The sequence below is a fragment of the Apostichopus japonicus genome, chromosome 4, assembly GCF_037975245.1.
Source record: "Apostichopus japonicus isolate 1M-3 chromosome 4, ASM3797524v1, whole genome shotgun sequence".
Lineage (NCBI taxonomy): Eukaryota > Metazoa > Echinodermata > Holothuroidea > Aspidochirotida > Stichopodidae > Apostichopus > Apostichopus japonicus.
Window position 1 is genome coordinate 4,565,338 of NC_092564.1, and position 16,896 is coordinate 4,582,233.

At 37.1% G+C, this 16,896-nt stretch overlaps 2 protein-coding genes across 4 annotated transcripts in view; both read left to right on the plus strand.

Moving 5' to 3' along the window:
• Positions 1–901: 901 nt before the first annotated feature.
• On the plus strand, positions 902–16,547 carry LOC139966211 (26S proteasome non-ATPase regulatory subunit 3-like). The gene is made up of 11 exons (XM_071969010.1): positions 902–1,287; positions 2,523–2,713; positions 3,064–3,204; positions 4,093–4,229; positions 5,573–5,763; positions 6,618–6,721; positions 7,101–7,215; positions 8,423–8,646; positions 9,790–9,945; positions 10,745–10,795; positions 11,725–16,547. Exons 1-11 carry the CDS (start codon positions 1,140–1,142, stop codon positions 11,797–11,799), a joined length of 1,533 nt encoding a protein of 510 aa, XP_071825111.1. The 5' UTR covers positions 902–1,139; the 3' UTR covers positions 11,800–16,547.
• The window catches only part of LOC139966213 (LIM and SH3 domain protein F42H10.3-like), a 39,673-nt gene continuing 39,227 nt past the window's right edge, over positions 16,451–16,896 (plus strand). For all 3 annotated transcript variants that reach the window (XM_071969014.1, XM_071969015.1, XM_071969016.1), the window contains exon 1: positions 16,451–16,592. In XM_071969014.1, the coding sequence (XP_071825115.1) occupies positions 16,524–16,592 (69 nt within the window). In that variant the 5' untranslated portion in view covers positions 16,451–16,523. The remainder of the gene's footprint in view (positions 16,593–16,896) is intronic.

A 16,896-nucleotide genomic window follows, 5' to 3' on the forward strand; every position in this document is an offset into this window, starting at 1 on the left:
TTAAGAATCATTGATAACTGTTGAAATTTGATCGTGTGCTTGGCTGAGAAGCATCGATTTAACGGCAGCGGGAGGAGTGGGGAAAATGCGGGTCATTGCATGCCAAGGATCCGCTTTATCAAAATTCATCCGACTGGAACTTGGATTTCCTTCACTTAAAGACGGATACCCTCCCCCCCCCCCCATCCGCCATTCCCCCCCTCCACGAGTGACAAACTTCATCGCCCATCACCTTATGCTGATTGTATAGCCTCCTAATGCATATTGTTATTTATCGTGGACATGGGTATTCTAGAAAGTCATAACAAGGATCGCTCACATAGTAGAAAAGTTTTATGTTGTTTCCCAAAGTACTTTATGATATTGAAATGTTATATAAACTGTATTGTGCAGTATTTGAAAACATAATTTTAGCATGTTAGAAATTTGGGTTGACTACCTTTTAAATTCACTACTATTATCCCAATAGTTTAGTATGATAAAGGTGTTTAGAGTTTGTCAAACTAAATACTAAAATATTTACCTCTTAGCCTCGTCGTATCCACGTATCATGAGAGTTTATATATCCATATGGATTGGAAGTTTAAATGAAGAAAAGTTAAGTTTGACTATCATGAACTAGACATTTTTGGTCTACTAGCATGTCTAGGGCCATGTATATATCATGCAATGCCGCAAGCAGATGTGGAAATCCATCCATTGTATATTCCTTGTCAAAATGTGCATTTAACTTGTCGTCTCTGCAACAAATCGTGTTTATTGAGGACACTCATAATGACCATTGTCTTTCCTCTGAATAACGATAAGACTGCATATGCTACCTTGTTTGGAATGAACTATTCCATAAGGTCATTGCACAGGCGCACCGATGATATATTCCGCAGCATGACTACACAATACTACAGTAGCTCTACGCACAGCACTATTACAACCCTCAACTGCATGCACAGTACAGTAGGTTAGGCCAAGTGTTGTGCAAAGTAAAGTCAACTTACGTGGAGCCCACTTGCGCGAAAATCAGAAGACCGGTCTGATCACTTCCACATTTACCTTGAAGAGTAGCAACGCTAAAAATTATTCCAAAGGAAGTTAACTTTAACTAAGAATATTGAGCGATATCTCGACAATTTTCTCCGACAATGGAAGCATCTAAGAGCAGACCCAAATCTAAACCTAAGACGAAAGATGTCGAAATGAAGGATGCAGAGGAAACGACAAAGGAGGAGAATAGCAAGGCTAAGGATGAGACTGAGACTCCAAAAGAAACCGATTTGATAACACTTGAAGGTACAAAATGCCATAAAATTAGAAGAAATTGACCCAAAATACATACTCAATGACCAATAAATGGAAAACAATTGAAGGAAAAGTTAATGAAAATTATTAGGCCTAGGGCCTAGGCTGGGGCTTATTCTGTACTAGGACTAGGAGCCCATACTAGCCTAACGTTAGTAAGTCCTAAAGTTATGCCCTAAGTTCATTTGGCCTACTTCATTTAGAAATATTTCTTTAACATAACTCACCTGAAATTATTATTTCTCATTTTGTCATAATAGTAGGCCCCAATGTTAGGCTACCTGGGGGGGGGGGGGTTTGGACAGACGTCTGACATTAGGCCGGACAGTCTGGGGGTGCCCTGTAAACTACATATTGTAAACATCTATGCCCTTTGCTGGCTTCTGTATGTGAATTTACTTAGGGCCTATGCATTGACCACTGCAAACAATACCTGTAGGCCTAGGGCTTATAGTTTCAGTGGAGTTTGTTAATATTATTCTTTCCATCATTTCATAGTTTGTTTCATAATTCATAGTTTTTAAATTTTACACAGCAATTAGGCCTAGGCTAGTGTTAATATCTTGAAATATGCAATTGCAAGGTTGTCCATAGGCTATGAAACACTTCTCAGAGCAAGTAGCCCTTGGAAGTCATCTCTTAGAGTCATCAATGTGTCCAAGTCTGACAAAAGGTGGAGGAGGGTCAATCAGGATACAACCTCTTGCACGGTGGTTAATTTTAGGTGCCGGCAATGGGATAACGAGGAGTGTATTCTCAATTTGTACAGGAGCTGCCCTGGTTCTTGATGACACTGAATGTGGCCTCCATTTTGGTGTCATGTCAGTGGCCACCTCAGCTGATTGTGGGAAGTCTTGGTATGGTGCAACCCGTGCAAGTGGCGTCAAAATTTTTGCAAAACATTCACACCAACGGTTGTTTCATTGGCACAAGTAGCTTTTTCCTTGCCATGAGGAAAATTTTCTTGATCATTACATTCCTTACATAGTCTAGTCCTTATAATATTCGTGGCCATCTATGATCATGGCTGTATCAAACTCTCTCCAACAGAAAAAATAAAAATAAATGCAGTTAATGCACATTAAGAAGTATTGAAGATTTGGTAATAATAGGCCAAGTTATTCATTAGTGAATCTCTTCATACACATGAATGATGACCGTCAAATTACACCTTGCCCTGACCTGGCTATAAATTAGGTGCTCTAATATTCTACTTGTTCTTCCAGACTTCAAGGAGCATGTAAAGCACATAGAAAAGGCAGTTTCATCCAAGGAGAAGAATTACATGTCAAGAGTTGTCCGTGCTCTATCATCTTCCAGAAGAAAGCTCAATCACAACGTTCTTAGAAAGTTGATAATGGGGTATTATCCACCAAACAATCCAGAAAAAGATGTCCTTTTGCCATTTTTGGATGAAGTGAGTATTAATAGCATCCTTTAAGTACTATGGTAAAGTATTCATATATGATCTTGAAGCTCCCTAAACCAATGCTCATGTTTTCTCCCTGCAGTTTCCTAGGCTACTGTTTATTCACCAACAATTTGAATGCATAAAATATTGCTTTTGAGTTCTAGTGTCCACTGTCTTTACATTCCACTACTATAAAAGCAGGTTTTGTAGAAATTAATTTGCAAACTGCATTGTATGACTCATGCGGCAATAGTATATATGTGTATACTGACTGAAGTATATGTAAATATCACCATATCCATAGATTATTATCAATTGTGGATCATTTTGGATGCTTTGATCTTATTTCTTTCCAGCCAATGGATACGGAAACTGATAAAATAAACTTTAGACCGAGGAGTGCCAAGGCCCATCTGCAGCCCCTCCTTCCAGAGCTTGATGTCTATTTCCACCTTTTAGTTGTGATCCATTTGATAGATACAAAAAATAATAAAGATGTGAGTAAAATCATTTCACTTTAGGTATGCAACTTTCCTGAGTTTTGTAAAAAGGATGTTGTTTTTGTAATGACCTAGGAAAGAAAGAATCAATGATTGTTTGTCATTCAATGCTAGAGAGGCCTACATTTATGTCTTCAGTAGGTTACATACTTGAATACTTTTAATGGACAAATTTGAGAGCTGGTTAGGTTTCTATAGCTGTTCTGAGAATTTTCAGGTTATTCACCATGAAAATTTGCTGTATTCCTGGAGTGCTCTTTTAAGCTGAAATTGATATTGATGCCAAGTCCCCAGTGCAGGCCTTATTTTAATGTTAATCCATTGTGCCATAAATGTTAAATTACTCAAACCAAAATATGTTTTTGGAAATTCATATGAACAACAGAACAGCCTTGAATGACATACGACACCACCTGTCCATGACCAATTTGTAATGAACTGGAAATGTGTTTATTTGATTTCATTCCAATTGAAACCTATAGTAAATTATTCTTTATAATACTTTGGTTTAAATTTAGGATTACAATAAGGCAAAGCAGTGATGGAGTGATATAAAGCCATTGTTGTTGTAGTCACCTATGTTCCACTACCAAATAAATACAAATGATGCCAACTTCCCCCTATAGAGCCATTGTAATGAATTACATTATTGACTCAACTTGAAGAATCTAAAGTTTAGTCAACATACAGTAGCTTTAAAATCTTTACAAATCCAGCAGGGAGCTTAATTGAAGAGTAGAATGCATTCTTTGTTTTTTTATCTCTAAACGATTCTTCCGTGACCCCTTTGTCACATTCCTTTAAATATTATGTGACATTTGGACTGATTTGAATTTAATACTGTGCAAACTAGATGAGGATTTAAATGCCGTCTTGTTTTTTCAGGCTGTTAGATGTTCAGATCTCCTGGTGGCCAAGTTGGACGCCATAAATAGACGGACAATGGATCAGCTATCTGCCAAGGCTTACTTCTATCACTCTAGAACGTATGAACTTACAGATCAGCTAGATAAAGTCAGAAGGTAACTATCTTCACTTTTACTACCCTCTTATCCTCCCCAACCCCTCTTAAAACTGTTAAACTTCTTAAAATGCAGTTGAACAGTTTCTGCTGTATAAAACCAACATTGAATTCTAAAGAGATAAATTCTACATCATAAAAAAGAGGACAATAGATTCTGAAGAAAATACAGCAGATCGTAACAGATGTTTTGGGTTATAGGACAATTTAAATTGGCTACTATTTTGCCTTACTTTGCAAGCAGTTTGTGTAAACTTACTTATGATTGTTTTTAATCAAAATAAAATAAAACTGTTAGCAAACTGCTTATCTGTAATGTACAGATTGTATGTAATGAATAACAAGGAGGCCATCATGGATGTCTAGGTTGTACTTCATTCAGATCTTTTGCTATGAAGTAGCTTTTACAGTTTAATCTAACCTTCCAAGTATTATGTATTTATTATTTTTAATGTGTAAAAGTAAGTTGGCCTGATGTTTCGATCCTAGCAGGATCTTCTTCAGAGGCTAAATGACAAGAAACAGTAACAGAATGGACAAAAATACGCACAGAATACAGACAGGTTAATGAGCATGGTGAACACAAAGAGATAGATGTAAGGGGATTAGTAGACAAGGGATGGAGAGATGAAAGAAGGAAACCAACAGGGGAAGACGAGAGGAGGGGGGATAAACAGTGGAGGGACAAAGAGAGGATTAAGGGAAGGGAGTAGGGAATAAACTGGAGAAGGACAAGACAGAAAGGTGTGGAGAAAAAAGGGTGGAAGAGAGCTATGAGAAGAGGAGTGATGGGGGGGGGGAACAAGGGGAGATGGAGGGGGGGAAACATATATTATTTGTAATGTACAGATTGTATGTAATGAATAACAAGGAGGCCGTCATGGATGTCTAGGTTGTACTTCATTCAGATCTTTTGCTATGAAGTAGCTTTTGCAGTTTAATCTAACCTTCCAAGTATTACCGAAAAGACGATTGGAATTGGTCAAACTAGGCAACCTTCTGAGGCTTTCTTTTCAAATGAAAATTAACAAGCCCATCAGTAAATAATTTGAATTCTTTTACCAGCATTATCTCCCTTGGGAATATGCTGTCATAACTAGTATTTATCACCTGTTAATATTTAAACCTGCAACTTAATAAATATTTTAATCTTTCACTTCAGCAATTTGATGATTTTAACCATATTGACTAGTATATCAAAATAAACTTGATTGGTCAACGTTATGACTTAAAATTGGGATTTCATGTTGATAGGAATTGAAAACAATAAATAATAAAATACTCAAACAGGTTGCTTTAATGTTTTATATATCCCCTCTCTCTCTGGCTTCTCTCATTTTTTAGCTTTTTACATGCCAAGCTGAGGACATCTACCCTCCGCCACAATATTGAGGCTCAAGCTACGATTCTGAATCTGTTGCTGCGCAACTATCTTCTCTATAACTTATACGACCAAGCAGACAAACTTGTCACAAAGTCGACCTTCCCAGACCATGTCTCTAATCATGAGTGGGCCAGGTTCCTCTACTACCTCGGTAAGTTTTTGTCAGCACAATCGACCTAACACAGGGGGTGGGGGGGGATGGGGAGGGACATGATATTTTGTTGATCTGTGATCTTATACAAGTTCTGTGACAGTAGTTAAAGAAGCTATTGGAATTGAAGGTTGATAGATATTTCAAGGCTAATTCATTGTTAAAGCCATAACAAAGCAACTGTAAATTAGTTTGCTCAGCCAAGATTCATAGTTAATGCTATAACAAAGTAGCTGTAAGGTAGTTTTTTAGCCAAGTTTGATAGTTTAATGCCATAATAAAGTAACTATAGCTTAGTTTGTTCAGCCAAGTTTCATATTAAATGCCATAACAAAGTAACCATATAGTATTTGTTTAGCCAAATTTCATAGTAAATGCAATAACAAAATAACTATAAATTAGTTTGTTTAGCCAAGTTTCATAGTAAAAGCCATAACAAAGTAACTATAAATTTATTTGTTTAGTCAAGTTTCATTGTTTTGGAACAAATTCTGACAAAACCCTAAAACTTGCTGAAATGTTATTGCGCATCGTTTGATATGAAAAGAAGATATGTGTCGATGTGTGACTTTATCCAAGTTCTTTAACAGTAGTGAGTGCTCAAAAAGTTTGTGGTGCATCATTTAGATGTGAAGTTCTTATATATATCTGGAGGACTTATACAGGGATATTCTTGTTTGATGTCTACAGTAGCTTACAAATATGTTTTGAAATATTGAGAGCTATAGTTAATGTTGTGTTATTGTCCTTTTCCAAACAAGTAAGTTGAGCTGCATATGCTGTTGAGATGTAATAAACAGATTTTGTTCACATCATCTAAATTTAATCTTGGTATTCACTAATTTCACCTACAGGGAGAATCAAAGCCATTCAACTCGAGTATTCGGAGGCAGAGAAGAATTTGACCCAAGCCCTCAGAAAAGCTCCACAGTCAACGGCTGTAGGATTCAAACAAACGGTATGAGTGAATCAAGACACACTTGGGTGGTTTTGTTGGATAATAAGTCCGCCCCAAATATTTAGCTAGCGTTGATGAAAATTGACCGGTCATCAAAATTGAACAAGCAATGATAAAAGTCAGATTCGTTCGTGAGTGCAAAGTTGTTGTATTGGTTAGTAATTCATGTAGACACATGCATAGGTAGTCGACCTGACTGAGAGGACCTTCATATGATATTAATGATTTTACTTGAGCATAAGATTCATCCAATTGTAAACTGCAATTTTAGAATTGAAATGTGGCCAGGTTCTCCAAGAAGTAGAAACAATTTTGTCTCCCAGAAATGTTCAAATTAAGATTCTTTGATCAATTTTCTTCCCCATTTTGTTTTCCTCAGGTGCACAAGTTAAACATTATTGTACAGTTGCTGCTCGGAGAGATCCCAGACCGATCTCTCTTCCGTGAAAAGATTTACAAGAAGGCTCTGGCTCCATACTTTCAACTTACACAAGGTTTGAGAGAGTTTTCATTGTTATCATGATATTCTTTGAAACGCTAAGTCGTGCTCGAGCGAGGCTGTACAAAATCTTAAAGTGTAGTTCAAAGCAACTGCATAGCAAAGTGGAAGGGTCAGCCGTAGGGACAGTGGTATTCAGATATTTCATTGGAGATATTGTGGTGCAATGATGTCAACACAAGGTTGTTTAGATGGGTGTCACTATCTCCTCTTAATGGGATCTTCAGCATTTCTTCAGAGGGCCCTGTCATATCTGTCCTACCAGTGCCACAGATACAGTTTTGGGTCCAAATGCATGTGATTTATTCCATTTACATACCTCCAAAGTGTTTGTATAGTGCTGTAACATATCTCCATCTATGTGCTAGATGTGAAAATATGTTTAAATAGATCTGGTCTCAATAATTCTGAGAAGAATGGCAGGTATAAGTCCGGTATATTCCATTTCAGGTTCTTGGATACAATTTAACTGACGCTCAAAGGTTTAACTGGATTAAGCGGACCTGATTGATAAAAATTCAAAGCTTTCTGATTGGTCAATGACCAGATGCGTGTTAAGTTGCCAAAAGAATGGTTTGCAACATTTCAATGCTAAAATGTGCTAGTGGTTACAAACCTTATGTGAGCTTGATAGATTATCACAGTATGTGTGAATTAGGGAAAATGCAGGGACTTTGCCCAGAAGTGTAGGTCAGAGATGCCTCAAAGGAATCCTCATAGATTTCAGAGACTGCAGGTTGCTAAGTCTCGCAGAACTAGAAAGGACCAATATGACAGTACCCTCTCTTAATTTAGGACCAGGCTGGAGATTGCATTATGTTCTCAAAATGTCTCACTGTGTTCTACTGTTGATCCTAATTGTTTATATTTTGACAGAATCGTTATTATTGATACTAAAACCACAGTTCAAACATTCCACCTCCCCCCTTACCCCCTGTCTCTTCTAGTTTATGAATCCTTGTGATAGAAAATTTCTTATTGGTAAACCGACATTCTGGATTTGCCCAAGCCTAAAAGAGTACTAAACTGTTTTCTGCCCCCTCCTACCTCTCCAAATTTCCTCTCATTTGATAAAATTACCTGTTGAAATAAGTGGACCGTAACTGCTAATCTACTTTGTTAGTGTGTGTAATTGTACTGAGGAGATCATGCTTGATAAGTCTGTTAATCTGGCAGTCTGATTCTTGTTCTTTTCGCTACAGCTGTTCGCACCGGTAACCTGGGTCTCTTCAATCAGGTTTTGGAGACGTTTGGGTCCAAGTTCCAGCAAGATGGCACGTACACCCTGATCATACGACTCCACCACAATGTAATCAAGACAGGTGTGAGGATGATTAGTCTCTCATACTCTAAGATCTCCCTGGTAGATGTGGCTAAGAAACTACAGCTTGATAGCCCCGAAGATGCAGAGTTCATTGTTGCCAAGGTATAGTAGTTCACTTTGCTAGAGTAAGATTTGGATGGAGTTCTTGTCTTAAAGTTTGTTGTGCCAGTTTGTTAGGTGGCCTGTTAATGAGTATAAGATATTTATTGCTCTGAGTTGCTGTCTGTCAAATACCATCTAAGTTTATCACAGGTCTAAATGTGAAGAACTTGATGGTGCGATATTTCAACGAGTGAAAAGTGGATATATATGATACCTTGCCAAGAACGTGTTACTCTCATGGGGGGTTTCAAGCCTCATTTGAGGTAAGCAGAGGTCAAAATGTGAAAATCAAGAAGGACTGTTGCAGGGATATCAAACTTGGCATGTGGATTTACCATTGCCCAATAATGAGTTCAGGCCTTTGGTGATGGTGAAAGGTCATTAAATGGTATGTGTAATTAACAAAATGGTTGTGTGAATCTCTAGCCGATACAGCACTTGTATGTGAGTTTTTTTCTTTAAAGTTTTATTTTCCATTCATCTCATTTGTTATCTGAGTGTGGTACAACCTGGCAAATTACATAAATGCTCTCTAAATATATTCAATTGTACCACCTATTCTTGTTATGTAATTGTAGAATGCTACAGGTCAGGTACTAAAGATTATATATGTTTTTTTTAAGGCATTTATGCAAGCTAATTGTGCCATCTAAGGTGTGTTTGCATGTATGTTTATTCGTACTTTTGTATTTATCGGTACGGAGGTTTGCAGCGATTTTCGTCTACCATACTGTGTATATATGTATAATTTATTTGTCATTCTTTGCATCATTACTATGGTATGTAGTCATGTAGTGTTGCTTATACTATGATATCTCTTGCAATGGTTGAAAGAGCGTTGACTTGAATTCAGCATGCCGCTTTCATTATAACTTTATTTCATGCCAACATTTACCGTTTTAAGGGGCCCCCTCCTTGTACTCTTATTTCAGTATAGATTCCTGTACTAGTTGGCACCTTCATGGATGTGTGCTCACACTGTACTCACAGACACCAGTCTAGTACCAGTTTATTAAGTACTCATACTCACTCTTAGAGCCTTGTACTCATACACGCATGGAGGGGAACTCTACGTGTACCCTTACCCATGATGTTGCACCCTTGCTAGTCTGCTATACAAATACACTTCTGTTATCATTGCAGGCTATACGTGATGGAGTGATAGAGGCAACCATTGACCATGAGAAGGGCTTCATTCGGTCTAAGGAAACGGTCGACGTCTATGCAACCCGCGAGCCTATGAATGCCTACCATCAGCGAATAAGCTTCTGTCTGGACATTCATAACCAGGCTGTCAAGGTAAGGTTTAACTTACACTTTTTTCATTTCTCTTGGATAAAAGTTGTTTGTTTTTTTCACAAATTTTTAGTCAGTTGAGCAAGATAAGAAAGCATTGATGTTTCTTCTTTTTTTTCAGCCATTACTTGGTTAATATTAGTTGTTGACTTTATTATTGCTTTTTAAATGATGGAATAATCAAAGGCACAAAAACTCATTTGATGTAATGTACCTCTTGGTATGATTAAGATTTTTGAAGATATTTTGATTAGTGTTGATATTTGTTCTGTCAGGCAGGTTCAGCTAGATATACTTTGCAGATTTCAGATGATATAAACTAGATATATATCTTTAAAAAAAATTCTTCAAAACCTTTCAGAAATATGTTAATGAGGGTTGAAATTGTCTATCAGTTTAAATTATAATTACCTACAAATTTCAGATTATACAATTTCCATATCTTTAAGAACCTACAAAACTTGTGGGTATTACAGTCAAGTAACTGATATACTCATCAAACAGTATGTTGCTTTTCAAGAAACATCTAAACTCAGGCCTATCTTACTACATATTTGTAGCAGAGTTAACGAGCCTACCCTTATTTGCATATAAATTCAGAACTGAAGTTACCATTGTTAGTATCTCATAAGACTCATAGCTTACTAATCGCACCATTTTGGATGAGAAGATATATCTTTATAAAGTTCTGAAAGAAGATTGTAGAATGATCTGGAGTGCATCTTGTCAGAAGAGCAATTTGTTGATGAAAGACAACCGGCAGCTTTAATGGAGGATAACATCTTTTGACTTTTTTTCACAGGCCATGAGGTTTCCTCCCAAGTCATACAACAAAGATTTGGAATCTGCAGAGGTGAAGAACCCAGTATTTTATTCGGTCAAATAAAAATTGAATACATCCGGCCATTGGAATTGACTTTTATATATAATGTTCATGTAAAAGTCATCTTGCCTGAAGCTTGCTTCACAATTATCCCAATTCCCCAGTAATTGGTATTCCATGATATACATGAATTACCAATTACCGGGAGGCAAACTGCAGGCAAGATAGGCACTACTTTACAGTTATGGTCAAACACTAATCCAAGTGAGATTTAGCCGAATGTCAAAATTTATTTAGTTTGTACTGTAAAACTATAAAAATTGGGGTTGGGGGGCAGGATGGGATGAGAGGGGGGCTTGGAAATAGGGTGGTGGTTTTCCTTATTTGGCAAAATGGAAGACATTTCTATGCCTCATTTGGTAGCTGGCATTTTCTGTTTCTTGAATTCCCACCAAATTCTGTGAAAACACATTCCACCTGGTGTTCGTAGATTTGCTTGTCTTCAGAAGAGATATATTGTGAGTAATGTATTACTACAATATTTATGATTACTTCTTGAATCAAACATTTGTTTCAGTTTTAATGAGGTCTTATCAAGAAGATTGTGAATGAGCGTATAATTTTATTGACATACAAAATGACTATTTTCATCCTATCTGTTTTGTTGTTGTTGAAATTATCCATTACAGTCAGTTTCTTTACAGGTTTTATTTTAGTTAAGACTTACAACAACAACAACAGCAAAAGCACACACACACAAATGGAGAATTATGTAATATTACAAGACAGGGAGAGTTATTAAACACAGGAAAAGTAGAATATTCACAATCATTGTATTAAAATTAAAAAAAGAGGATGGCACTGTTTTAAATTTCAGTTGATAAATCTTAATATCTTAATTATAATTCCCCATCTTCTTGATTCCAATCGTTTCATGATTGTATTTTCTGTTTTTGTAGGATCGCAGAGAACGAGATAAGCAAGACTTGGAACTGGCTAAAGAGATGGCTGAAGATGACGAAGATAGCTTTTAGATCCTTCTTGTCCATCAGGATCAGTTTTTTCTTTGGTTCTTTTTTGTAAAGATTTTTTTTTATCCGGCAAGGATCTCGACTGCATCATCTGACTCATTAGGACAATTTCTCTTTTTTGTAAAGATTGGTAAAATGTCAGGAAGGATATCATCTGCATCTTCTTACGGATTAGGCCAAGTTTTTGGTAAAAAGATTATAACCAAAAGACAGCAAGGACCAGCTCTGCATTGATCTGTAAACCCATTCCGTTCAAAGTTAAAATCAAAGAAACTGCAATATCATATATCATCTTTAAGCGGAAGGATTTCTTTCAATCCTTAAATTTCACACCTCACCCCTCAGCTCTCCCCATCACTGAACCTCTCTCAAGCATCTATTTTCATGTCAAGGCATTCAGTTGCTATAAAGTGTTCCCTATGCCAAAAATGGTGTGATCCAGCTGACAAGTAACTGCTGCCACTGCACACAGTTGTATATATAAATTAGGTAAAACCATAAAAAAAAAACCTGCAACAGACATTCTCAAGTTGCAAGATATGCAACCAACATTCTCATGATTCCCAAAATATCCTGTCACACTAATGCTTTCATCTAGAAATATATTCTTGTGTTGTTTTAACTTTGTTTGGCAGAATACGCTGTATTGCAAACACAAACCATCTGTTGCCAGGACTATAAAGATAGGGAAGGAAATTTGCTAGATATGCTAAAAAGGCCACAACTGTTTTTGCTGAAATACAACACACTTTGAGCATATTTCTGACTGTTTTGTAACAATTAAATGTAATTCAATCATATTTTTGGCCTGTGAGATGAATACATTTTGTACCAGATGTTCTTGTGACAGACATTGAGCAGGTGTCTTCCGATGAATGTGTGACCATCTAGGAATGGTTTCCTTTCTTGCTTCACTTTAGTAGAGTTTGTTTAAACATTGACGCTGTTGCTCCTCGAAAGGAAACAAATTTTTTAGCTTTCTTCCAGATGTTACTTTAAATAATATCAAAATTTAGTGTCCATTGTCAGCAAGGTCGTTTGTGGGTATCGCTCAGAAAACTCATTAAACGCTTTAAGGTGGTGATATTCTCTGTCAAGCTTTGTGAGTAACGATACTTTGAAAATACTTGATATCAATAAATCTTATTGAGAAGTAGCTATTGCCTGCAAGGATTACGTTAGCAACAGTTTTGTGAAATCATTAGTTTTCAAGTTCATAAATATTGTACAAAGTATGCATGAGCTTAACTTGCTATTGAAACTTGATCACTTTAATGTCACCATTGGTAGGTGTTAAGGCAACTAAATGGGTTTACTTCACACTTTGGCCACAGTTTGACTGAACCTGTCCAAATGTTTTTGTTCCCAACAATGTTGCATTTAATAAATGATATCAGGACTATTACTAGCCTTACCAGTGACTGACAGTAAAAAATGTTTACCCTTTTGAATATGCAAATTAGCCTCTGACTGTGTTACATCTGCTAGAAATTGGAGCTCTACCCAAATAGTTTCATGCTTTCTCATTTCTTTTTCGGGGGTGGGACACAAAAGTTTGGGTCAGCAATTTTTATTTGTAGTATTAATGCAGCAAAGACTAAACGTTTGTGCTCCTTAACTTGGACTTAAGGGTATGCAAATACGAGTGGCTGTCTTAATATCAATATCGGAACTTTGATGGAGGTGATATCCCGCTGCTAATTCTCAAATTGATAAACTTGTCATCCTCTTAATATGTAAGGCTAGCCATTTGTATCTGGCTCATTCTTGTATGATACTTGCTGGCTTTAATAACTTAGTAACAATCAATTACAAACCGGTTTGGCTGTTACTACTTCAGCCTTGGATTTAACTAGATTTGGGGAACACTCAAAACAATTTTATACATAATTTGTTGTGTAAAACTGAAGAAGAAAAAAAAAAGAATAAATAAGGAAGAGTTTTGGATGTTTTCATTAGTAGATTTGTTAAAACTTGCTCTAAGCAAGGAATTAATGTCAACATATGCAGTAGTGTATTTCTAGTTTCCATGGCATTCATTTAAGAAAATGAATAATAAATTTTGGTCTGTAATAAAATGTTTTTCACCTTTGTTTTTGATGATTATATTGTTGTTGTTGTTATATTGGTTGAAGCTTTTGGATTAAGTAAAGAAATCTTAAGGATTAAGTAAAGCCAAGGTAAATATTTATTATGGTGGTTTGGATTGAGATTATTGTTCAGACTTGCAGTTATTTCTGGAAGAAGCCACATGTGCCCAAATTCTGTTGTTTATCTTTCTCATCACCTTCTTTGGGCAATCAGATCAGATACTTGTTCAGTGGTGGGTCCAGGAATGGAGGAGTGGCCATGAGGTAGTTGAAACTGACGCCCATGTACAAGGGTCTAGTGGTTCTTGTACAATCAAATATTTTAGGGGGGGGGGTGCATTCTGAGGCATCGTTAGGCTATAAAGTAGGTCTATTATTAGGTCTACACACATCGTTGTACTAATAACAATTATTATTTGTATATGGTTGAAGAAGGGGGGGGCAGTGGTTTGTGTACATCAAATAACGTGCAAATAAGCACTAAAGCAGGTCCATAGATGGAAATGGAAGAAAAAGAGAGATTTGATCTGCCTCATTTGTGTAAGATAAACCATTTATTTTTACTCATGAATCTCCGTGAAACCGTTATTCAGACTCCATGGACTCGGAACCGTAGAACGTTCAATACACTATTGCAAATTTTGTTGGCATAGCGCCGCTATTATTGGCTGACCTCAATGGGCGTGATGTACGAGACCTGATACTCTCAAAGGTATGAAGTCTGAAGCCCGTGCACCTCCGCAAACACACTGCACTTCAAAAACAAAGTGACAGTAGGCTATTGCTTCTTTGATGGGGTCGGGGAGGCTGGTTGGATCAGGGAAAGTATGATTACAGCAACACACACGTACACTACCTTGCTGAGCAATACCTGAGCAATGTTACATTTTTTTTATGCAGTGCAAACATGGCAACAAACCCGAAAGAAATGAGCAAAGAAAAATATACTTTCACAATCATGCAAGAATCATCAGTTAACATTTCTCATTGGCCGCCAAAATCTCGCAGATGATGAATATGAATTATACGTTTCCATAAAGTTTTGATAGCTCTTTTATGGTTAAATGCGTCACCGAACATTTGGAAGTTGGGGGAGTGGGCGCACGATAAATGAGAGAAACAGTTTTTGGGCTCCAAGTGGGGTTATTTCCTAAACTTGTGGATTCTATAATGACAGCAGCTTATATCAGCTTCAAATTAACAGGTTTTCAGGTAGACCAAGTAAATTATATGGTCGGTAGAAGTGCCAATTTGCCCAGCCCCTTTGCAACCGCCATAATATCGTAAGGCATCTCTATCATATATTATGATTGAAGGTAATATTTGCGGTTATGGTGGTGTTTATAGTTTATAGTGTCCGAAAATTGGTTTTCAATTGTTGTGCAATGATCATACCCTAAACAGCACTATTTAAAACATATTACAAATTATCATTTTAATGGATTCAATTTTTGTTAAAAACAGGAAAAGGAAGACAAGGCGGTAAAACAAGGAAATAATGTACGTTCTGTATAGAGGGCTGATCGAATGTGTGTCACCGTTTTACCAAGCTTATATAACTAAATACTGCCCGCCGACAAAGCCTAGTGCTTTTACTTGGCTTGCCACCCGAACTAATCGGTCCGCCAAAGAACCATCAAGCATTTAGCCCAGGAATTCAGAGTTGGAGGGGCACAAACATTTAGTAGTGAGGCGCAAAATACCGTTTGGTGCCCTGTAACTTTTGAATTACTTTTACACATCATGAGTGAGAAATTGGTCAGTGTCTCAAACATGCAACAAATGTTGATGTGCGACAGCGCGATTGTTCTTTCTTCTATGGCAAGTTTTCAATTCTGAATACACATTAACTGTAATTTACAGTCGACGGAGCAAGGATACAAGTAAATAACTCAAATCTCAAACCTGGAAACACTCGTGTCATAATTTAGGCCTGCTATCGAACTTGGCAGTTGATAATTGATACAATAATGACTTCACGTAGTATGTCCGAAAAACTAGAGGAAGAAATATTTCCAGGTAATACCCATCAAAATGCCGTCACTAACCCGTATGAGTAAACCGGTATGAAATCCTACGTAACCTTTATGCCTAAAACATCAAAGTATAAAAGAAATCAGCTAAGAAACTAGTTGAACGTTTGCTTAAATGCAAAGTTAGGTATCATGTGTAACTCTTCCCCTTCCCTGCTTTCCAGTGGAATAATCAATTGCAAGTTGTTGTGAGTCCCCCTCACCCTGCCCCCCCGACTTCCATATCCCACTTTACATACTCCGCCACTACCAAATATTTTGGTTTATTCATATTTAATAGGTCCCCCGCTACAAACGCGTTTAATGAGGACCTGCTTCAGTGTGCGGTTACTTGCTAAACACTCCCCGATTTATCAATTGTGTATTACACGGAAGTGATTTTAGGGCTTTTGAGTATTTGTGCACAGTACATGCACTACGTATGCAGTTAGTGTGTATAGTGACCTACATGTATTACTATCACACACTTAATTACGCAGATAATATAACTAAGTACAACAGACAACTGAAAGTCTACTGTGTAGTTTTCTTCTTCAATTGTGTGGGACGTCCACTGTCTGTTGAGGATTGTTTCGGAATAATTGTGAAAAATTAATTCGCCAGGATGAATCAAAAGTGCCCAAATTGCTGTAAAACGGTCTACCCGGTTGAAAAATTGTCCGCGTTAGACCAGGTAAGCATCGGAAGCTGGTAATCCATGAGTGTGTACTCACATCTGTGCAATAATGTAAGAAGTGAGCGCTAAAGTTAGGCCTTCTGCAACCTAGGCTAAACGTTTTAGGTCAATAACAGGGCACTGTGTTATGCCTAACGTTGTACTTATAGTATGGCGATGAGTTGTGTGGAGTTCTGACTTGTCATGCGAGGACCTGATCCCTCTTAAATCACAGTAAATCTTTATGAGAAAAGATGCTGGTAATGCTACTGTTACGAGGAGATAGGAAGTACAGTGCTGAAAGGCTGGCTATAGCATGCAG

Bases quoted from the DNA above. Each gene is read 5' to 3' on its own strand.
- LOC139966211 (XM_071969010.1), top strand. From the start codon at position 1,140: ATGGAAGCATCTAAGAGCAGACCCAAATCTAAACCTAAGACGAAAGAT. The intron at 1,288-2,522 runs GTACAAAATGCC...TTGTTCTTCCAG, and splicing joins CGATTTGATAACACTTGAAG to ACTTCAAGGAGCATGTAAAG. The intron at 7,216-8,422 runs GTTTGAGAGAGT...TTTTCGCTACAG, and splicing joins ATACTTTCAACTTACACAAG to CTGTTCGCACCGGTAACCTG.